Source organism: Artemia sp. Qi Xiang Cuo, chromosome 16, assembly GCF_049724085.1.
Source record: "Artemia sp. Qi Xiang Cuo chromosome 16, ASM4972408v1, whole genome shotgun sequence".
NCBI classification, from domain to species: Eukaryota; Metazoa; Arthropoda; class Branchiopoda; order Anostraca; family Artemiidae; genus Artemia; species Artemia sp. Qi Xiang Cuo.
This window is the reverse complement of record NC_142809.1, coordinates 25,942,807-25,966,669: the sequence shown is the minus strand read 5'-3', so window position 1 is coordinate 25,966,669 and position 23,863 is coordinate 25,942,807. Positions and strand designations below refer to the sequence as shown.

At 36.8% G+C, this 23,863-nt stretch overlaps 1 protein-coding gene across 1 annotated transcript in view; it reads right to left on the bottom strand.

Annotated features, from left to right (window-relative positions):
* The window catches only part of LOC148942719 (uncharacterized), a 54,502-nt gene that overhangs the window by 29,743 nt on the left and 896 nt on the right, over positions 1 to 23,863 (bottom strand). The window contains exons 2-4 of the mRNA XM_089102342.1: positions 11,003 to 11,283; positions 2,873 to 2,977; positions 1,677 to 1,844 (exon numbers count right to left, since the gene is read on the bottom strand). Of these exons, the coding sequence (XP_088958468.1) occupies positions 1,677 to 1,844; positions 2,873 to 2,977; positions 11,003 to 11,283 (554 nt within the window). The remainder of the gene's footprint in view (positions 1 to 1,676; positions 1,845 to 2,872; positions 2,978 to 11,002; positions 11,284 to 23,863) is intronic.

Sequence of the window (23,863 nt, the reverse complement as noted above, 5' to 3'; positions counted from 1 at the left end):
TTCTGTCCCAAAGTTCTGACTGGATTTGTTTGGAAAATGAATGGGCTCTTAGTCAAGAGTTGTAACTGGGCAATTACAAGGGTGAGTAACCCTGGTTAAAAATGTATTTTTGGATTGTAAATCTGGTCGAATTTGACGGGGAGGGAAAAGGGTAATAACTTTGATTCACTTGAGCTTGATGTTGCACCCGGTGAGGGTTTGGATTGGCTGAAAATTGCGTTTGCGGGTGGAACCCACACGCAGCTCATTGGCGGCTTTTGTCGTCCTAGGGGCAAGGAGTTTTTTGTTATTGTTATGTTCAGTTCTTTATCAGAGTTCAGAGTGAGTACAGTAAGATTTCTTTCCTTTTATAGCTCTGAATTTTTGATTAGCCTAAGAAGAGTCCGGAGCCTACCGAGAGGCTTTGATTATATTAACTAGAGATACTAGTGGTGACCCAGGTTTGTGACACTCTAGGCCTAGAGATTGGTCAGTTTGACCGTTCGATCAAGTTACCATACTCTGGAACAGGGTATACCGTAATAAAGCATTAACCTACTCTCTATTTACGGTACAGTAGTGGTGACCGCGAGACATTACAATATTTGGTGCCAGCGAGACTTTCTCCTCCAGTAAGTGGTACCGCACCATTTCCACACCAATATCTGGCGGCGACCGTGGTTAACAATACAATACTGGTGGCAACGGAGCAATTAGAAACGATGTGGCTGAACGGATTTTTTTTCCATACCCCCTAAATGTCTTTACTCTATAATCCCCTCTGAGACCTATAATCCGTTAACAGTTAATTATCAAGGTAAATCAAAAGACATTATGTGGTAATAAGTGATTAAAGCTTTATATCATGGGACCAATTCTGGTTATATTCTAATTCTGGTACAAATATTTGAGCATCTAACCTGTTTAACATATTTGGCACTATGAATCTAATTTGGATTAGGATCTACTCCTGGTGAAGTAGCAATGAAGACAAAAAGCAATCATGTTTACCCAGGTTATGAAGATAGCGTACCAGCATAACTTCAGGAACAAATTTGGGGCCTTGGCTGCTGATGGGCTAAGCCAACATCAAAATATGACTAAAGGAGGGGCACTGGTAGATAAAAAAACAACTTTATCCAGGTCACCGGAAAAGCATATTTGACACCTCTACAGTAAGGTTCCCTGGCATGTTGACTTTCATTTTCATCACTTGCGCCCTTGTAGTTTTCTCCCTTTTCCCAAACAGCAAATTATCTCATGCCCCTGGCTGTTGAAAAGTAGATTTATACTTGAGTAGCGTTATATATTTGGGTTAACCATAAAATTTGGGTTAACCATACTCAGTAACCATACTGAGTTTATCGAATCGGTACTGCTGTCATGTCGGCAATTTATGGATAGGGATACTGAGCTTATGGAATCAGTACTGCTGTCATGTCGTTGGTATGCGGGCTTGCATTTTTGAACATTCAGCGGTTGTTTAAAGGCTTATTACTTAGTTGAAACCAAGTCAGAATAGCTTAGACCTTCCAAAGAAAAGAGAATTTAGCACCACTCCCTTTTATTAAATGCTAGTTCAACCACTGCTTAAGCCTGATCAAATTCTTTGACATATTCAAACATTATTAAAAGGAAGTTTTCAAAATCACTTTTCGTAAAGCATGAACGGAAAGTAAAGGGTGAAGCTTATGTACCTTTGCCTTTCTCTGCTCAACTTCAACAATTTTTCTCTGTTCTTGCAGTGTTATGCCACTTCTTTCATATTCAAGTATTTCATTGGTCAGCTTGTCAATTAACTGTGCATAGTGTCTTTGAACATGTGTTGCTTCTCTTATTTTAGCTCGCATATCTTCTGTAATACCCTTAAAAGTGGGAAAATATGAATATAAATAAATAAACAGAAACCATAGGTTATCTTAAAAGCTTACTCAAGGACAACATTTTGGAGAGGTTGTCAATTTCAAAATTATAAAAAAAAAAGTGAGCACCTTCTAACAGTAATGAATTTAACTTTAGTTTCCTTTTCAAGAATGTTCTTGGCCTTTCTTCCTCCGATCCCCTCCATACTCAAAAAAGTTAGAAATAATTCGCTGAAATGTAAGCATAGCGAACCTAAAACTGAACATTAATGACATAAAAAAGGGGGGGACATTAATTTATATATTAACGAGAAATTATAAATCCAGAATTTTTTCTCGGGAGGGGGAGGGGAGCATATTGGGGAGAAAGGAAAGGTGCAAATACATAGCTCAAGGATAACTATAAGGAGAACTATATAAATTATAAGAAATTATAGGCATAACTATGAATAATTGGAGGGTGTATGAGCATTCAGCCGCTTTGGTACGAATGTCGATAAAAAGAGGTATTCATGATCACACAGAAGTGACGTTCATGATTGCTGTATTTCATTAATTTTTTGATTGTCTCAAATTGTTTTTTTAATGTCTTATTTAACTAATGTGAGAGTTAACACTGAAATTTACACTTCAATTGCAGAAACTATTACTTTTTTTAAATGAAAGACACTCTAAAATCTGGAAATAGCAGCTATGTTATGACGTTGAATATTTGGTCAGATTTTTGAAATAATAAAATAAAGTAATTGTTGTCTTTTATTTACAAAAATCAAATAAATAATTTGCCTCAAATTGAGTTAATTGATGTTTTTTGCCAATGTGTGTTTGACAGTAAGCTTTATTTACGAAAATCAATCACGATAACTACTTCTATTACTATTGCATAAATTGGTTTAGGTTTTACTCTTAATTTTAACCTTCAGCTAATTTTTGCTTGGCTCAAGTTTTCAATGTCCAGCAGAACACTCTATACATTATTAATAAAACTATGAATACATTTTCCAGTCAGAAAAAAAATCTCTACAACTTACGGCTGCTTCTATGCCCAGTGTGTTCGGAGTTTTTTTTATCAACTCTTCTAACGTCTTCCGAAAAAACACGTCTTCTCTGTGATACTTCTCAGTCAAAGTTGAGACCTGGAATTGACAGTATTAATGTGAAGACCTGCGCCTGGCAATTAATGGAGTAAAGCAAAATTATAACCAAAGTATAATGGTTTAGAAACGAATTTGGGCTATATATTTGCACATTAGGGGGGGGGGGATAAAGCATAGCATGTAATAAATACGTAACCTGAACAAACCTATTTAACCTACTGAAAAAAAAATGATGAAAAAAGAATACTTTGTTAGCAAAATTGTGAAAACTACAACTTAAAAATATGCTCCCAGAACGCAGAAAAGTCCTCAAGAATCGCGTTAAAGTGAACTCGGCCTTCTGCCTCTACTGCTGCCCGCCACATGTACTCTACAAAGTATGAATGTAAATGATGGCGGGATATACCTCGGTGCCGTTTTTTCCTTCGCTTTGCGGAGCCCCACATTCTCTCTACTTTTTGGGTAGAGGCGCCGGTTTCTGGGTCGACAAAATTATTTCTGTGGTTCACTTTCAAATGAGTTAAACCTGCTTGTTCCAGCTCAGTTGTGTTGTAGCTCTTCCAACAATCTGAAATGATTCTTGAACATCCATGGTGAGACACTATATTCTAACATTAGTCAAAGCAAACTAACTAGTGTCCTCAAGAATTGCGTTAATAATGAACTAAAACGAACTAGGTCAAGTTAAAAATGGATTTCGTGTCAAAAATGGAATTTTCTTTGTCTTTGAGACGATCAGCCGACGCCGAAGCCTCCAATTCAATAATTCACAAATGACCTACACAATTTTGATAATAAAGTATTCTACTTTCATCATATTTTATTGTCACCAAACTTCACTTGCCGAGTGTGTTTTATATAATAGATTACCTGAAAAAGCGCTGAATAATGGGTGTGAGTTTTTTATCCAACAATTGGCCAGTCGTTTTCATAAATATTTAGCTCATAAATAATGACTGCATAAATAATGCCATAACAATAGTAGGTGCATGGGATAGAGATCCTAAAAGAGCACGTTTATGATGATGATGGACAAACACAAGAACATATTTGTACCCTTAAAAAATTAGATAATGGAGTTTACTTTCTTTCTAAATCTAATATAATTTTTACCGTATGGTTTTTTACAGAAATAACAGACCAATTGAATGACAGAAGAAAATCAGAACGCTAACTTCGAAAAAATATCATAGGTTCTGCGGGAGGGATTGGACAGGCTATTGTGGACGTTTTGCCCCATTAATACCCGAATGCTAGTCTATATCCATTTTCTCGCACTTTCAGTTGAAAAACTTGTTTTTTTTATATTTAATTTCTGATTTTTTTTTAAATAATAATGGGAAATCCGGCGCCCCCTTCATAGCAATGTCCCTTCCCCCATGAAAACTTCCTTCATGAAAAGATCCTCCCATATAACCCCCAAACCCCCCCCCCCGACCAGAAAAAATACCCCCTGAAAACGGCTGTATACTTTCCAATCCCCAATACTATATGTTAACATAGAGTAAAGTTTATAACTTTCAGCCCTCCCCCTGGGAGCTCCAAGCGATTATGTCATCCTAAAAGACATAGTTATAATATTTTCGACAATGCTGAACAAAATGGCTATCTCAAAATTTGGATCGGGTGACTTTGGGAAAAAAATGAGCATGGGAGGGGCCTAGTTGCCCTATATTTTTTTTGGTCACTTAAGAAGGGCACTAGAACTTTTAATTTCCGTTCCAATGAGCCCTTCCACGATATTCTAGGACCACTGGGTCGATACGATCACCCCTGGAAAAAAAAAAAAAAAAGAATCAAAATCTTAGTACCATCTTTTATGCTTTGCTGTTGTTTTATTAATATTATTGTATTTTTATCGTATCTGTTGGTGGGTTTAAGGGTAATTAAAACGCATGATGGATAGTGGTTGGAATAAAGTATTAGCAAGACATTTAGAAATTCAGTTCCTTATATAGGATCATATTGAGATCCTTATGGGACCTGATGATTTTATGCTTAAACGGTTTGAAGCTCTAAAGCAAAGTATGTATGTCAGATTATTAAAGAATTGTTGTAGTTCAGATAAAGATGAGAATATGTTTCATGTTTCCAGATAAAATTGACATGTTATTTCTTGTTATTTTGATATTTTAGAGTCGATTGAGGATTTAAAAAGTGAATTTGATATAACTGCAATTTGTGAAACGTTTTGTGAGTCAGAATCAGTCTCTCTTGGCTTATTCTTTTCCTGGTTATCAGCTAGAAGTAATGTCTCAGACTACAATGAATTGTGGTAGCCTTGGGTTTTTGGTGAAGATGAATTCGAGTTTTAAGATAAGGCAAGAATTAGTAATTTGGAATAAAGGTAAGATGGAAAGCATTCTATTGTAATTAATAATGAATAAAAAGAAGTTTTTTGTCGCTGTGGTATATGGGGTGCCTAGTGCTCGCTTGGAAGAGTTTTTGATGGATTTGAAGAACTGATGAGGAGAGTTTCAGCTACAGGAATAGATCTATTTGTTTAGGAGATTTTAGTTTTAACCTTTTATATTTTGAAGCAGATAATTTTGATTGTTTTAATTTTACAATTTCATATGATCTTTGCCCTTTATTGAGTTTACCCACAAGGATTTCTAGTCATTCTGCTACATTAATTGATAATATTTTTGCGAGTTTAAAATACCTGAATTATAATTATACTGATGTTATAGTTTACCATTTACTGATTCATGATTTATTGACTTACATGACTACTGATTTACTGATTCATTTACCATTTACTGAAATGGTTCAGACCATTTACTGATTGTTGGAAAGATTACTTGTGTAAGGAAAAAAGCAACTACAATAAAAAGAAATAAAGTGCGACAGCTAAAAAAAAGAGAACTCAGAAAAATTTGCGTATGAATTAAGGTGTTTTAATTGGCAGCCAGTTTTTGAAATTGAAGGTGATTCGTCACTGGCTTTTTATATAGATACTAAGTCAGCAGCTGCAGACAATTAAATCAACAGTTGGAAGTAAAACTAAACCATTAGCTGCGGGTACAACTAAGCCAAAAGCTGCAGACAGTTAAGCCAACAGTTGCAAGTAACACTAAGCCATTAGCTACGGGCACAACTAAATGATCCAATAATGCAGACATATCAGCTATGCTAAGTCTGATTTGGCTGAAAGAAAAACGTCTAGAGTTTTATCTACCTCTTAAGCTATGAATCTTATATAAGGCTGGGTAAAGCTGGCATGATTCCTGAAAAATCATTTGAAATTTTGCATGACATTATGTATTGCCTACCAAAGTAACTTAGTTAGTTCTTTACTATGATACTGTGATTTAGGATAAAATTACAAACAGTTTCTTTGGAATAGTAAGAGACGAATTTCGGAGAATCAGGCACCAAATTAAACTCATTATGTGCCATGGTTTGTTCTTTACTAGTTTTCAGCCATCTCTTCAGCCATGATGTCAATGAAACTTAAACGATCCCCACTTATAATTAACCAAACCGATTACTTATATAATTTTTTTCATAAGTCTCGGATTGCACAAAGGTAAACATACCCGCTTGTCAAGCGGGTGACCGAGGTACGAGTCTCCGTCGGAGTGAATTTTTAATATGTTGACTTTAAATATAACTGTACAAGCCTATACTATAGTTAAGTTACCTATACAAGTTAGTATAGGAAAGAGTTCGTTTTTTATTATAAATTCAGATATTCCTGATGAAAATTACATAGTTCCCATTTATGATGAACTATATAGATCTTTTATGTAACTATATCGAAGTGCCTTTTATAGTAGCTTTATATTCTTTTTTTATTATAATTAACAAATTTATTATCATGTTTTATAAGTAACTTATTTTTCATCAGTCTCTGAGGGTATAATGGTAAGAATACTAGTGGTTAGATAGCTGGCATTCATCAACATTGGCAATAAAAATGAAGTTGTTATTGGAATTTAAATAAAAGTTTTTAATTTAATTAAATTTAGTTTTTTAATTAAAAAAGGCACTAAAACTTTTAATTTCAGTTTGAATGAGCCCTCTCAAGACAATCTAGGACCACTGGGTCGATACGGTCACCCCTGGAAAAAAAAAGAACAGTAAGCAAATAAACACGCATCCGTATCTTTCTTCTGGCATAAAATACAAAATACTACATTTTTGCAGATAGGAGCTTGAAACCTCTACAGTAAGGTTGTCTGATACGATGAACCTGATGGTGTGATTTGCATTAAGAATCTATGACTCTTAGGGAGTGTCTCCCCTTTTTTTGAAAATAAGGCAAATTTTCTCAGGGCCGTAGCTTTTGAGGGGTAGGACTAAACTTGATGAAGCTTATATATTTAAAATTATCAAAAAAATAAGATTCTTTTGACGTATTTACTGGCAGGGGCGTCCCGATGGGGGAGGGGCAGAGAGGGGTGTGCCACTCCCCAGCTTTTTTGGCATTCAGTAGAATTTTCACCGAAGGTGAAAATTTCGGCAGAAATTTTGTAAATCAACTGATGTTTAGCAAAATTCTTGATTTCTGCAGAAAATTCGGCATGAATCAGCTAGCGATTCGGTACACTTTACGAAGATCGGTCCCCCCCCCGTCCCCAATGATACAAGCCTTGAGACGCTCCTGTCTGTTGGTATAAAAATTCTATTTTTCAGAGTTTCGTTTACTATTGAGCCAGGTCGCTCTTACTATACAGTTCATTACCACAAACTGTTTGACAAGTACCTTATTTTCTTATGCGCTGTCCTTCACTTTTTTGTATATGAATTGTCAACTAAACTAATTCATAAATTTGGAAGTTACATAACGGCGCTTATTTCATTGGGCGAGGGGAGGGGGGGGGGCTTGTTGCCCTCCAATCACTTTTGACTTATTAAAAAGGGCACTAGCCCTTTGAATTTCCAATTGAATGAGCCTTTTTTGAAGTTTCTACTACAACCCCTTCTATAAAAACCTTATATGCTCCCAGGACATAACTTAAAACCCTTGCCCTGACGGTAGTGGGGGAGTGTTCTCCTCAAAAATATATTTTCTATTTGGAAATCCACTACGCTGAATAAAATGGCTATCTCGAAATTTTGATTGGATGTGTTTGGGGGAATGATGGGCGTTGGGGGGGGGCTAGTTGCCCTCCAACCACTTTTGACTATTAAAAAGGGAACTAGCCATTCCAATTTCCAATCGAATGAGCCCTTTTCGAAGTTTCTACGACAAGTCGTTCGATACGAAGTGCCCGGGTATGGAGAAAAAAAAAAACACATTATGCCCTCATCGTTCTTTACTTAGGCAGCGCTAGCGCGCTGCCTATGATAAATGCCTACTAATAGCCCAAATATTAAAAGTTTGATCCCTTTCCCCAAATGAGCATAATTACCATGAATAACAGCTTAGATTACACCATTGAAGGTTGTTGAGCTGTTTCTAGCTAGACTTATCCAGACATTGTAAAACTTTTTACCAGAAATTCAAAAGTTACAGGCTAAAGTACTCTTTCTGAGTCATAGTTGGGCTTGAGAAGACAAGGGAAAGCGATCTTCTTTTACAGGCGTCTATTACTGGATGATTTGTTCTTCTCCAACTCGTAGTTTAGGTGATACAGCATCTGTTTCTTTAAAGCTTGACTTTGATTCTATGATTAAATTCCAACTGACTTTCTGTTGCATTTATTCATTGTAAGCAGTTTCTGATAATTATGAATTTGACTTATCGCATGACTTTTTTTCTGCTAAGTGCAAGTTTTATTATCGCACTATATTTTTGTTTGAGAAATTCAAAGACTTTATTGATTTTTTTGTATTACATTGTTCATTATGTGTTAATTTTAGAGTATTTCTAAGGAATGGGAAACTTCTTGGCTTAAGAGTAATTAACAAATACAATCGTAATTGTTGATCAGCCTAGTTTGATTTTTAAAGACTTTTTTCGTTAAAAAAAATAACTAAAAAAGCTAAAAAATACCCAGTATGGATAGAAGGGTTATATTCAATCATACGATCTGCAAATATTCATCTTTGTTTTTTCTGTTGGGCTGATTTCATCCTGATCCGCATCTTAGGAAACCTTTGACTCATATTATGTCATAAATGTACTAAAACAATCTTATCATGTACTGTTGATAAATTTGCAGTTTTTAACATAACTTAGCTAGGATGAAAATGAATACATAGGCCTAACGTGATGCCTTTTTTATGCTCTTTCATGATTCAATAATCTATTATGGAAAAAATAATATTTTGAGCTCTTAAGGGGGCCCCAAAAGTAAAACAGTCCAGATTAACCAAAAGTTTGAGATCATATTTCTAATAAAATTGTCCAGTGAGAAAGAATTGCCATATGTAACTATTCCAGGAACAGTAATCACTACTTCGCTTAATCTTAATAGTAAAACATTTTTTTTTTTTGAAAATCAATATGCGGAAATTATTAAAAGAGCCAGAAACCCCTCAAAAGTGATGTCAGCTTTACTGTGACGTCATTTTCGAGGGGTTTCTGGATGATTTAAAAAAGCACCTGCAATTTGGTTTTGAAAATCATTTTTACTTTGAAGAACAAGAAAATGCTAATTACTGTTCCCGAATCATCTTGAAATTGCAATTTTTCTCACTAAAAAGTTTTTTTTTAAACATGTTTTTTAACTTTCGGCTATGGTGAACTGTTTTACCTTTTGAATCCCTATTAAGGGCTCAAAATATAATTTCCCCCAGAAGCAATTATTGCATTATTTCATCCTTGCTGAATTATATTGAAAACTGAAAATTTACCGTACTGATTGTCAAATTCATGTCTAAATGATTCACAAAAATGGTTCTGATTTGTTGCTTTAAAGATAACTTACATTTTCCTTATGATATGGGATTTCACCTTACTGAAAAAATACAAATGAATGTGCATTGTCAGTTTAATATACAAATGCTGATATTTAGTAATCAAAATGTTAATATTATTTGATTTATTAAAGTTATAAAAGTTAAAATATTTATATTTTTGCAGTAAAGTGCAAATTTTGTTCTGGCCTTGGGAAGCCGTAGGGGTTTTGCGCCCAACTTGTGTTAATTTTTGCTCGTTTTGAGTTTGAATCGGTAATTTATTGTAATTTCTGCTCGTTTTGGATTTCATTTATTTATCGATGCTGATTTTTGGTAGTTTCACGCTTGGTAGATTATTTGATTTTATTTTTGCTCATTTTTTGTTTAATGGAGTTCTTTACTTTTCTTTGAAAAACGTATTTTGTGGAAATAGTTTTATTAATTAATTTCTTAAAAGACTGTATGTGTGACCTTTTAACAAGGTTTCGAGAATTATTATTAATCTGTTTTTTTTTGTGTCAAGCTGGGTATTATAATAATCTGCTGTGTGACACAAATACCGTACCTTACTAAGTTCTGCGTTTCTTCGTAAATTGTCTACCATTAAAAATTTCCTGATAGTAAATTGTGGGATATTCAGGTATCCGAAATTGTAGAAATAAGTAATAAAGCATGACCAGTTGTAATTACGTACTATCAAATATGACCATACGTACTATAAAGTATGAACGTGATTGAAGCGATATCTAGGAATATCTCAGCAACCTCTTTCGACGTCATTTAATAAAGTAACTAAGCACACTACCTTTTCTACTTTTCATGAAAGTGTTCTGAAGAAAAATATGGAGTTTTCTCTTTTTCTAGATACAAAACTAGATCATATTAAGGCGATATTTCAAAAAAGACAAAAAGTTCTACTAAACCCAAAACAAACGTTAATAAAGTCTTCGAGCGACTTTTGAAGCCTCCTTATGAGGCAGATTCTATTTAATTTTGTTTCGACCCTTATTGTCCCCCTGTCCTCGAAAACGGGAGGAGAAGGGATCACCGAGGCTTCACCGCGAGGCTGATCCTATTTATTTTTTATTTTAGCTGTTGCTTTCCACAATAAATTCGTTTAGGAACTCGAGGTAGCTTCCGGTAAAAACTTTCTGGTTTTCTCGTTACTGGGGGATAACTGGGGGTAAACAATTGTTTTTTTATTACCTCAACACTTTTGTGGTAAATGGGATTAAAACAAACAGGAATATTATTTAAGCTTGTTTTTCTTACTTCTTGACACTTAGCAGTGATTTGGTTAGCTTTTGAAATGATGTCCATATTCTGCTCTTTTGCAAATTCGACGATAAATGCACTAGGTTTATTTTTTAGTTTTGCTACGTCAAATTTCAATCCAGATAAGGTAACCAAGAAATCAGAGTTGCAATCTCTCTTTTCATATTGCTTCAGTTTCTCAGTTAGGTTACAAATTTGCCTTTTTTCTGCTTCGATTTCAACATCAATTGCCTCTTGTCGCAGCGTGGACTCGTAGTTGAAGGCATGCTTTTTAGATTCTGCAAAAAAAAAAACGTTGAAACGTGATTTACTTTATAGAGTATTCATATTCAAGGTTATTATTTTGCCTATTTTCAAATCAAAGGATTAAGTCTGTTTTATTTTAACTCATAGCTTTGCTTTTGCTTTCAAACTCTTTTCTGTCGTTACTTTCATTTTACTCGGTAAATTGTTGCAATGAAATATGTTGATGACTATTATTGGAAAAAATGATCGTTAATGCGTTTAATGCAGTTGAATTCATTTTCATTAGTTTTTTCATTTTTAAACTATTTTCATATTTATATTTACATTTATTCTTTTGAATTTCGATACCTAAAACCTTTTCAGATCAAAAATTTCACTTTTCTTGCAAATTTCGGGGTTTAAACATTACGTTTTTTTCAAGTAAAAAACTTTCTACTTCATAGAATTTTGCATTTTTTAATAATTTACGCTTCTTTTTTTCGGTTTTCAATAGAGAAATTCTCTTCTTGTCAAGAATACAAACTTTCTTAAAAATGTCAGGGTTTTGACATCACAGTTATTCAAGCAAGAGTTTTCTACATCTTCAAACTTTTCATTTTTTACCAAACTTCACATCTTTTTTTGTCGATAGAAAAATCCTTTTTTCATCTCAAGTATTCCAGTTTTGTTAAAATTTTTAGGATATAGATATGACATTTCTTTAAGTAAAGCCTTTCTATTTCATAAATTTTTATAATTTTTACTTCTTTTTTAATCTTGACAGCAAAAAACGGTCAGTATCCAGGATTCCGGTTTTCTTAAAAGTTTCTGCATTCATATATCACATTTTCTCAAGTAAAGCCTACGGTGTTTACTTCATGAAGTGTTTTCATTCTTTAACAATTTTTACTTCCTTTTTGAATATCGATAGCAAAACCCTTTTTCATGTCAGGAATTTCCTTCTTCTGAAGAATGTAGGCATTTAATTGTTACATTTCTTCAAGAAACCCTTTTCTGCTTCGCAACATTTTTGATTTCTTAAAAATTTATGTGTCTTTATACTTCGATTTTCGATAGCAAAGTTCTTTTTGGTATCAAGAATTCCTGTTCTTCTTCGAAATTTTACAGTTCCAATGATTTAAATATTACGTTTCATAAAAAAAAACCTTTTATACTTCATAACTTTTTTCCAATTTTAAGATTTCACTTTTTTTCAAATTTCGATAGCTAAACCCTTTTATGTCAAGAATTCAACTTTTTCTTAAGAATTTTGGATTTCTACTTACATTGTTGGTTTAAGGGGTATATGTGAATAGAACTTGAGTTTCATGGAGCAGAATAAAATTATCCACCTACATTGTTGATTTAGGCAGGGTTGAGTTAAATCTGAGTAGATTTAAACGACAAATTACTTGGAATATGAAAAGCAGTCTGACAAAATTTGAAAAATCAAAACTAACTCGTAAATATGAAATTCATCTAAACTTATAGGTTAACCAAGTTGAGGTTAGAGTAACATTTTGAAAAATAAAACAAATTACTTGATCAAAACTTAAAAAGAAAAAATTGCTTGAGCAGGAATTTTAAAAACGAAACTACTCGAACAGAAAAAATATTCAAAGTGGTGAAATCATTTGAGCAAAATTCGTAAAGGACAAAAATAACTTAAGAAAAATGAAAAAGAAATTACTCAAATAAAAATTAGAAAAAAGTCGAAACATATTGAAGAAAAATTTGAAAAAAAAAATATTTACTTACTTACTTGCTTACTTACTTCATGCTCATGTCGGGGTGGCGTTGAGAGCGTTGTCAACCTTTTCCACGTGGGGCGGTGTGCAACAAAGGCTTCTGCATCAGACGGCGAAATTCCAACTTGGTCCAGGAAATTTCTGAGACTATCACTTCACCGGATCATGAGTCTTTCTCTTGGACGTTTCCGGCTATTATTGACTGGTTCAAAGTCGTAAAGAATCCGAGCCAGTGTCGGCAGGCAATCGCAAAAGATGTCCAAACCAACGACGTTTCGCTCGGCAGCCACGTGTGACAAAGTTGACTGGGAAGTCATACCTGGTAGGTGGTTGTTACTGACACAAGTCTGTTCATCGGATTCTTTCGATTGTCCGAAGCCGCTTAGATTGAACAGTGTTGATACGGCACTGGACAGCTGCAGTTGTAGGCCAAGTTTCAGCTCCATGTAGCAGTATCAAATAGACTAACCCTCCAAAGATCTTCATTTTGATGGCTCGTTTGATCATTGGCTTCTTTCAAAAATGGCTCAGTCTACCGGAGACCGCAGAGGCCTTAGCTGCAAGGGCAGCAGCTTCATGGTCAATACAGCCATCCGATGATATAATTGAACCAAGATAGGTGAAGTGATCAACCACTTCGATTTGGTTTCCGGCGACCAAGTAATTAGAATTGTCAGCGTCAGACTTTGGCTACACTACTATGATTTTCGTCTTATTTTAGTTAATGGATATTCCTCTCCCGGCAGCTTCACCCAGAAGCGTGTTTAGAGCCATGAGCTGCTGCGACTTGGAATTGTTGACTAGTGCTATGTCATCATCAAAACCACAACCAGTGACAGCTCTATCCCCGTACTTGAGTCCAAAGCTCAACTTCCGGGTTGTGCAAGTCATAACATGGTCAATAATACAGTTAAATAGCTTAGGAATAACAGAACAACCTTGACTGAACAACCTTCTTACTGGAAATGACGCGCTACGTCTACCAATCACTTGCAAAAAGCTCTCAGTCTCTTGATGCATGACCCTGGATAGGCGGACACATTTTGACGGGAGGCCAGTATTACAAAGGATATTCCATAGAGAATCTCGATCAACTGAGTCAAATACTGCCTTGAAATCTACGTAAGCAATGAAACCCTGCTGGCGGTACTCGTTAGCCCTTTCGATGATTTGTCTTATGGGGAAAATTTGCCCTGTCATTGATCGGCCAGGCATAAACCCAGCTTGCTCTACTCTGCTCTTTCGTCAGAGGTGTGCAAAATATTGCTACAATAAAACCATAGAAAAAAGCTTGCCTGGTACCGAGAGGAGCGTTATCCCTCTATAGTTCTTGCATTCCTTCCTGGAACATTTTCTCTTCCACAGTGGTAGGATCACTCCTGTACACCAGTCTTTTGGGATGATCTTAAAGTCCCGTATTGCATTGAATAGCATTTGGGGCCATAACAGAATAGTGCCACCATCGTTTTTAAGCAGCTCCGCGGGGATTCCACAGTTGCCAAGAGCTTTGCAGTTTTTAGTCTCTTCACAGCTTTTTCAATTTCTACCACTGAGAACGGCTTAACGTTATGATAACGTTAATGTTATAATAACGAAGTTATTATAGGTCACAGGTTAAGGGAAGGCAAGAGTCACTACAGATAAAGAGACAGGAGACACATTAAGCAGAGATGAAAAATGTTGATTCCACCTTGAAAGGTTGTACATTATGTCTTCAAGGAACACCCCGTCTGCATTTAGTACGTTTTCCATTGGCTGAGCACAATGGCCCGAGAGGTCACATAAGTGTTTGTACACTGCTTTAACGTCCTTCCTCGTGGCAGCTTCTTGTAGCTCATCAGCTTTGGCGTCAATGAATGACTTGAGATTTCAATGTATCAGCTTATTCCTGACGCCTATGAGATGTCGTTAGGTTTTCATATCCCCCCGCAGTCTGGCCTGCCATCAGAATGTAATGACGTCCACAGCTTCCTGTGACAGCCAAGGCTCTTTACCTGAACTTGAAACCCAAAAGTTCTCTTTGATTACAGGAGTATCAAAACTGCAGAGAGTTAGTGTTGCAATGCCGACCTTCTACAGACGACTTCCATTGTCATTAGTTACGTCCGGGGTAACACGTCCCATGACGTCTTTCCATGTGCCGGTGGGATCACTAACGATAGCATTGAAGTCCCCATGAAGAAGCAACATATCATGAGGAGAGGCAGAAGAAATCAGTTGCGTGAGGTTTGTTTAAAACTGGTCCTTAACATTCAGGTCAGCATTTTTTTTGGCACATAGCATACAACTACAAAGAATCTTCCATGATCTTGCAAATCTTCTCATGGTAATATGTGATATAAGTGCATTTCTAGCTCTCTTGTGAAGCACTAGACCAACACCAGCTCTCCTTGTGTTCCCAGTACCCGACTAAGTTAGACTGTAACTGTCACTGATGAATTTCTCTCATTTTCAATGCAAATGTGTTTCTGTAACACAGTAATAGCAGCAGAATACTGCTCAAGTTCACTAGCGAGAAGTAGCTCAGTGCCTGGAAAATTGCGAGTCAGAATATTCCAAGTAGCAATTTTCATACCCCTCTTTTCAAGGAGGCTTAATCTCCGGGTGGCTTGACCAACTTCTTCAGTATATCCGGGGACATACTAGGGTTGGCATCAAAAGTGGGAAGAAATATCCAAGGTTTTATTGCCGTTTTTCATTTTGAGATAATTTCCCTTGCCGAAGCAAGTCCAAGGAACAGGGTACAAACCTGTCGCTCAACCGTCCTCACTTTATCTGGACTTGGGTCCGGAAACTGTGACAAGATGATACACAGCAGGTGGGGTACACAACAAGTTTATAGAGGGCGTTGTCCATGAATATGGATCTTCCGCGCTACCGCAGTTGTCCTCCTATAGAGGATCCTCCCACGATGGCGTTCTACTTCATGATGCAATTTAACCCATTACTGTAAGTTTTGTAACTCACGGGACGTGTCCATACGTCAGTGGGTCCTGATGACAGTACATTCGAGGGGCCTTCTTCCTTCTCCGCCTATATTTATGACCCCCGGCCGAGGTTGCCCCAGTTTCTATCATGGACCCCCAGAGAATAGGTCCCCCCCCTTAGTTCGTGCCTCCTAGTGGAGGTATATAACATATCTGTCTGAAATTCCCCTGTCCGCCACCTGGGGACGCGCTGAGTGGTCTGGGAGAGGCCTATACTGAGAAGATGAAACTGAAGAAAACGAAATTACACGAAAAAAAAAACAAGAATTTGTTTTACCTGAATCAAAGAACACTATGTGTATCCAGGTTATCAAAATCTGGTATCCATAATATTTCAGATACAGCTAAGAGTATTTAAGTTGAGACTTTAAAAGTATGTGGATGATGATATTGAACTAAATCAAGAGACACTGCTTTGTGCATACAGGTAGTCACAATGGCTTATCTGTATCGTCTCAGGAACAGTTAAAATAGAAATTTCAGGGAGTGGCCAGGAGGGTGACGATCAAGAGTTGGGGATGAAATTGAAACTTTCGCGAAGTCTTAGGGTAGGGTTAATTATTATTATTTTTACTTGTCTTGGGTTTTAATACGGCTCAGTACTTTTCTTTGGAAAACTTCGACGGAAAGATCCTGTAGACCAGTGGTTCTCAAGTTTGTTTAGACACTGTATTCCTCTTTACCCACAAAACATTTCAGGTACCCCTTCTCAGTTACCGGTAATAGGTAAACTATAGGTAAAATATAAATGAAATTGCCAGTCCTAGAGTTAAAGGGTTGTTTCTTTCTTCTTTTTTTTTGGCCTGCCGTGTATCCCCTCAAAATTATTGCGTACCCCCCAAGGGATACGTGTACCACAGTTTGAGAACCATTGCTCTAGACAATTCAATCCTGGTGAAATTATCTCGGACAATTACCATTAACATCTCCACATGTAAAATTGAGCCGGCAAAGAGAAAATAAGACAAATACAAAAGAATTTTATATAGGGATTCTGGCAAGCCTCACCCCCCAGAAACTTCACTCCCCATGGAAAATTCTCCCCGTACAAAATCCAGAGTAGAAAATTCACCCTCCCTCCCCTCGCCCTCCTCCCTCAAAAAATCTATGCAGACTTCCCAAAAACAAATACTATACGTAAACAAATGGCAAATTTTATAACTTAAAGATCCTTCCCAGGGGGCTGTTGGAGGTCATGTTAACTCTAAAGACATAGTTATCGAACCTTTCAACTATGGTGAAAAAAATTCTGTCTTATAATTTGGATCGAACTACTTTGGTGAAAAAAGGGTATTGGGAGGGGGTATAGCATACCTCAAATCTTTTCGGCCGCTTAAAAATAATACTCAAACTTTTAACTTCCGTTTGAATGAACCCTTTACCGACTCACTAAGACCGCTGGTTCGATACGATCACACCTGGGGAAAACAAAACAAAGAAAAAAATAAATAAATAGCTAGTTCTTTTGGAAAAAAATGCAATATTCCACTTTTTTGAAGATGGGAGCTTGAAATGTCTTCACAAGGGATCTCTGATCCGCTGAATCTGATGGTGTGATTTCCAGGGGAACTTATAGAGGTTATTTCTCCTTTTTCAAAAATCAGACAAATTTTCTCAGGTTTGTGGCCTTGAAAGGGTAAAAGTAAACTTGATGAACCATATATATTTGGAATCGGCATAATAAGCCAACTCTTGTTACATACCTTGATATCCAAATTCTGTTTTTTAGAACTTCGGTTATTATTGAGCCGTGTTGCTCCTAAATTTTAAAATAGCGTTAAACATAACCCTTAAACAATCGCTCCTAAGGTTTAAAAATAGGGAGAAGCTTTAAAATTACTTCTTATTTTTTAATTTTTTCACATTTGGCAAATTCATTTGCATATTAATGAGCTTCTTTTTTCTTCTTGCCTATGTCTTTCCAAGTCTTATCTGCATCTTACCTATATTTATGTCTTTCCCAAATCCTCTTTTCAATTATCAATTAAAAAAAACTTACCGAAAAAGAAATTTTCAAAGAAAAGTAAAGAGCCCTATTAAACTTAAGACCAGCAACAATAAACTTCTAAAATAATTCAAACTCAAAACAGCAAGAAATTACTATTAAAGAAAAAAAAGAAACTCAAAACGAACAGAAATTATATAAACAATCACAGACAGCAAACATACAGCAGACATTAATATAAATAAATAAATAAATCTTAAAATGAGTAAAACTTAGATTGTATCTTCAAATCAAACTTAAAACGAACATTAAGCACTAAAACAAGAGTTTGAATACTGCCCCTCCCCCCTCCCCTTACTGTAAAATTCTAAAGCCTACTGCGTTATTTGCGTTTTTTTTCAACTATGTGTCTTGAACAGTCCTTAGAAAAACTAATAAGATTAAACTGATTATTTGACATATGATAATATTAAATGTTGAAAGCTCAGCAATTCGAGATTTTAAGTCTTAGAAGGGAACTAGAACTTTCAGTTTCAGATCGAATGAACCTTCTCCGAAGTTTATACTACCACCCTTTCTATAAAAACCTTATATGTTAACAATGGGCAACTTGCATAACTTGGTGGTATGGTTGTTTGACTTTTGAACTATTTTCGACAGAATGGCCATCTCAAAATCTTTATCGGATGCATTTGGCGAAAAGAGGGCGTGGAGGGGCTAGTTTGTCTTCAATCACTTTTGAATTTTAAAAAGGGTGTTAGAACTTTCAATTTCCAGTCAAATGAGCCCCTTCGGAGTTTATACGACCGCCCCTAACATATGAAGTGCCTCTTGGAACAAAATAAATAAATAGTTAGAGGCAACCCTAAAGCGTTTCCTATCAAGAGTTTTGACCATGGATGGAAAATCTAAGGGTAAATTAAAAGGTATAAAAGGGTAAACTAAAGGGCTAATCGTTAATGGTTCCATGCCCAAGCCTTTCCGCTTCAAAAATAACATGAAAAGTCCTACTGAATGTTGCCAAATGGCATTTTACCATGGGCTTGTCAAGCTAAATTTATTCAAAGAACGCAGACGTTAGTATAATCTTTCAAATGAACTCAATAGGTATGACATAATAAATGTTCAGCTCACTGAAATGTTCCATGCCCCTTTAGTGGGGAAGAAATAAGAAAGAAAAAAAAGACATAACAGCATTTGGAGCTCTTTTCTAAAATTCCCGAAAAAAAAATTTGCGATGAACTCTTATTGCTATGATAAAATTAGATCTATATACAGATAGATTTGTGAGTCTGTGAGTCGTGAGTTGTCTCTCTGTGAGTCGTGTGAGTGCCGGAGGAGCAAAAATGCCTTCGTTATTGCAGATATGATAGTTGATTTTAAACAACTATTTTATTTCCGAAAGCTGATTTTCTTGAAGGTTTAGTCTGCAAGAGTTAAACTCCGATTTCAAGAGTCACGTCAGACGCGGCACAAGTTCTTGTTACATTCGGAATAGTCCTGGATGTGCTATCAAAATTAACAGAAATCCGTAACAAGCTTTTTTGAAGTGAAAGTAAAGAGTGACTTTGGATAAAAACGATCATGAATCACGTATATGATGTATCATGATATCATGTATATGATGGGAACTGCCCCACCCTAGCCTCCCTCTCTGGTTTTGCAATGAACTTAAAATTTTTTAAAAGGAATACAAATATTTTCATAATATCTCAAGAATGTAATAGTTGATTGAAGTATTATACACGGAATAATTTTGTTCGACTTAAGTTTTAATGTCACTCTTTGCTTTGACTTAATTAAGGCTATAACGAAAGAATTGTTATGGTGGCCAGGTCCTAAGGATGATGAATGACATACAGTCAAAGATTGCACTTTTCGACCATCCATTTGGGACAGGACCAAAAGTGGGTTGTCCCTGAATAGGGGGGGGGGGATTTAATAAGAAAGGATTTATAATCGTAACTATATAGGAGGATAACAACTGAGGCTCTGAATTGATTATACTGAAGGAGGAGCAATTCCTGCTGTGCTGGCATTAGGTGGCTCAGTGGTGCAGTGAACTGTCATTAGTAGTAAAGGTCGTAGTTCTAAAACTTTTTTTGAACTAAAGTGAGCCGCTTAATATAAGGTCAAACGTTATTGATCCTTGATCATAGGCAGCGTGCTAGCGCTGCCTAAGTAAAGAACGATGTGGGCACAATGTCTTGTTTTTTTTTTTTTTTTTTTTTTTTTTTTTTTTTTTTTTTTTTTTTCATACCCGGGCACTCTGTATCGAAAAAGTTGTCGTAGAAAGTTCGAAAGGGCTCATTCGATTGGAAATTGGAGAGGCTAGTGCCCTTTTTAATGGTTGAAAGTGATTGGAGGGCAACTAGCCCCCCCCCCCCGCCCATCAGTCTCCCACACACCTCCCATGAAAATTTTGAGATAGCCATTTTGTTCAGCGTAGTTGATTTCCAGAAAGAAAATATATTTTTGAGGAGGACATTCCCCCACAACCCATGGGGTAAGGGTTTTAAGTTATGCCCTGGGGGCATATAAGGTTTTTATAGAAGCCATTGTCTTAGAAACTTCAAAACAGGTTCATTCGATTGGAAATTCGAAGGACTAGTTTCCTTTTCAATAGTCGAAAGTGATTAGAGGGCAACCAGCCCCTCCCCCCCAACAATCATTCCCCCAAATACATCCAATCAAAATTTTGAGATAGCCATTTTGTTCAGCGTAGTTGATTTCCAGATAGAAAATATGTTTTTGAGGAGGACACTCCCCCACAACCCTCGGGGCAAGAGTTCTAAGTTATGCCCTGGGGGCATATAAGGTTTTTATAGAAGGTGTTGTCGTAGAAACTTTAAAAAAGGCTCATTCGATTGGAGATTCAAAGGGCTAGTGCATTTTTTAATAGTCGAAAGTGATTGGAGGGCCACTAGCCCCCCCCCCCACGCCCATCATTCCCCCAAACACATCCAATCAAAATTTTGATATAGCCATTTCGTTCAGAACAGTTGATTTCCAAATAGAAAATATCTTTTTGAGGAGGACACTCCCCCACAACCCTCGGGGCAAGGGTTTTAAGTTATGCCCTGGGGGCATATAAGGTTATTATAGAAGGTGTCGTCGTAGAAACTTCAAAAAAGGCTCATTCCATTGGAAATTCAAAAGGCTACTGCCCGTTTTAATAGTCGAAAGTGATTGGAGGGCAACTAGCCCCCCCCCCCCGCCCATCATTCCCCCAAACACATCCAATAAAAATTTTGAGATAGCCATTTTGTTCAGCGTAGTTGATTTCCAGATAGAAAATATGTTTTTGAGGAGGAAACTTCCCTACAACCCTCGGGGCAAGGGTTTTAAGTTATGCCTTAGGGGCACATAAGGTTTTAAGAGAAGACATTGTCGTATAAATTCCAAAACAGGCTAATTTTATTGGAAGTTAATATGGCTATTGCCCTTTGTAATATTCGAAATTTATTAGGGGGAAACTAGCCCCCCCCCCCACGCCCCTCATTCCCCCAAACACATCCAACAAAATTTTTAGATAGCTATTTCGTTCAGCGTAGTTGATTTCCAGATAGAAAAAATGTTTTTGAGGAGGACAATCCCCCACACCCCTCAGGGCACAGGTTTTCTGTAATGCCCTCGGGGCATATTAATTTGTTATATTAGGCGTTGTCGTAGAAAATTCAAAAAAGGCTTATACTCTTGGAAATTCCAAGCGCTAGCACCCTTTTTGATAGTCGAAAGTAATTGGAGGGCAACTAGCCCCCTCCCTCCCCCACGCCCAACATTCCCCCAAACACATCCAATAAAAATTTTGAGATAGCCATTTTTAAGTTATGCCCTGGGGGCATATAAGGTTTTATTGAAGGCGTTGTTGTAGAAACTTCAAAAAAGGCTCATTCGATTGGAAATTCAAAGGGCTAGTACCCTTTTTAATAGTCAAAAGTGATTTGAGGGCAACTAACCCCCCTCTCTTGCCCACCTTTTCCCCAAACACATCCAATCAAAATTTTTAGATAGCCATTTTATTCAACGTAGTTAAAAGTTTTGGAAATTAGGTCTTTAAGGATGACAACCCCTCCCCCCACAGCCCTCAGGGCAGGGGTTGTAATTTATGCCCTGGGGTGCATTTTTTAATAGTCGAAAGTGATTGGAGGGCAACTAGCCCCCTTCCACGCCCATCATTCCCCCAAACACATCCAATCAAAATTTTGATAAAGCCATTTCGTTCAGAACAGTTGATTTCCAGATAGAAAATATCTTTTTGAGGAGGACACTCCCCCACAACCCATGGGGTAAGGGTTTTAAGTTATGCCCTGGGGGCATATAAGGTTTTTATAGAAGGCGTTGTCGTAGAAACTTCAAAAAAGGCTCATTCGATTGGAAATTCAAAGGGCTAGTACCCTTTTTAATAGTCGAAAGTGATTGGACGGCAACTATCCCCTCCCCCCCCAGGCACCTCCTTCCCCCCAACACATCCAATTAAAATTTTGAGATAGCCATTTTGTTCAGCGGAGTTGATTTCCAGATAGAAAATATCTTTTTGTGGAGGACACTCCCCCACAACCCTCGGAGCAAGAGTTCTAAGTTATGCCCTGGGAGCATATAAGGTTTTTATAGAAGGCGTTGTCGTAGAAACTTTAAAAAAGGCTCATTCGATTGGAAATTCAAAGGGCTAGTGCATTTTTTAATAGTCGAAAGTGATTGGAGGGCAACTAGCCCCCCCCACGCCCATCATTCCCCCAAACACATCCAATCAAAATTTTGATATAGCCATTTCGTTCAGAACAGTTGATTTCCAAATAGAAAATATCTTTTTGAGGAGGACACTCCCCCTCATCCCTCGGGGCAAGGGTTTTAAGTTATGCCCTGGGGGCATACACATCCAATCAAAATTTTGAGATGGTCATTTTGTTCAGCGTAGTTGACTTCCGGATAGAAAATATGTCTTTGAGGGGGACACTCCCCCACATCCCCGAGGGCAAGGGTTTTAAGTTATGCCCTCGGAGTATATAAGGTTTTTAAAGAAGGCGTTGTCGTAGAAACTTCAATAAAAGCTCATTTGACTGGACATTCAAAGGGCTAGCGCCCTTTTTAATAGTCGAAACTGATTGGAGGGAAACTAGCCCCCCCACACCCATCAGTCCCCCAAACAGATCCAATAAAAATTTTGAGATAGCCATTTTGTTCAGCGTAGTTTATTTACAGATATAAAGTATAGTTTTAAGGAGAACACTCCCCCAAAACCCTCAAGGCAAGGATGAGAAGTTATGCCCTGGGGGTATATAAGGTTTTCATTGAAATCTTCGTTGTAGAATCTTGAAAAAGGGTTCATTTGACTTGAAATTCAAAGTGCTACTACCCTTTTTAATATTCGAAAGTGATTTGAGGGCAACTAACCCCCCTCTCTTGCCCACCTTTTCCCAAACCATATCCAATCAAAATTTTTAGATAGCCGTTTTATTCAACGTAGTTAAAAGTTTTGGAAATTAGGTCTTTAAGGATGACAACCCCCTCCCCCACAGCCCTCAGGGCAGGGGTTGTCATTTATGCCCTGGGGGCATATAAATTTTTTATTGAAAGCGTTGTCGTAGAAACTTCAAAAGGGCTCATTCAATTGGAATTGAAAGGGCTAGTACCTTTTTTAATAGTTGAAAGGGATTGGAAAGTGACTAACACCCCTCTCACGCCCACCATTGTCCCAAACACATCCAATCAAAATTTTGAGATATCCATTTTTTTCAACGTAGTTGAAAGTTCTGGAAATTATGTCTTTTAGGATGATAACCCCCTCAGAGCCCTCAGTGAAAGGGTTTTAAGTTATGGCCTGGGGGCATATAAGGTTTATATAGAAAGTTGTTGTATTTGATTTATAGAATAGATTTTAGTCTTCCTCAAATCCAATTTTTATATGTTTAAAAACTAAATGTTGACTTTAGATTAAATTAAAATTCACTGT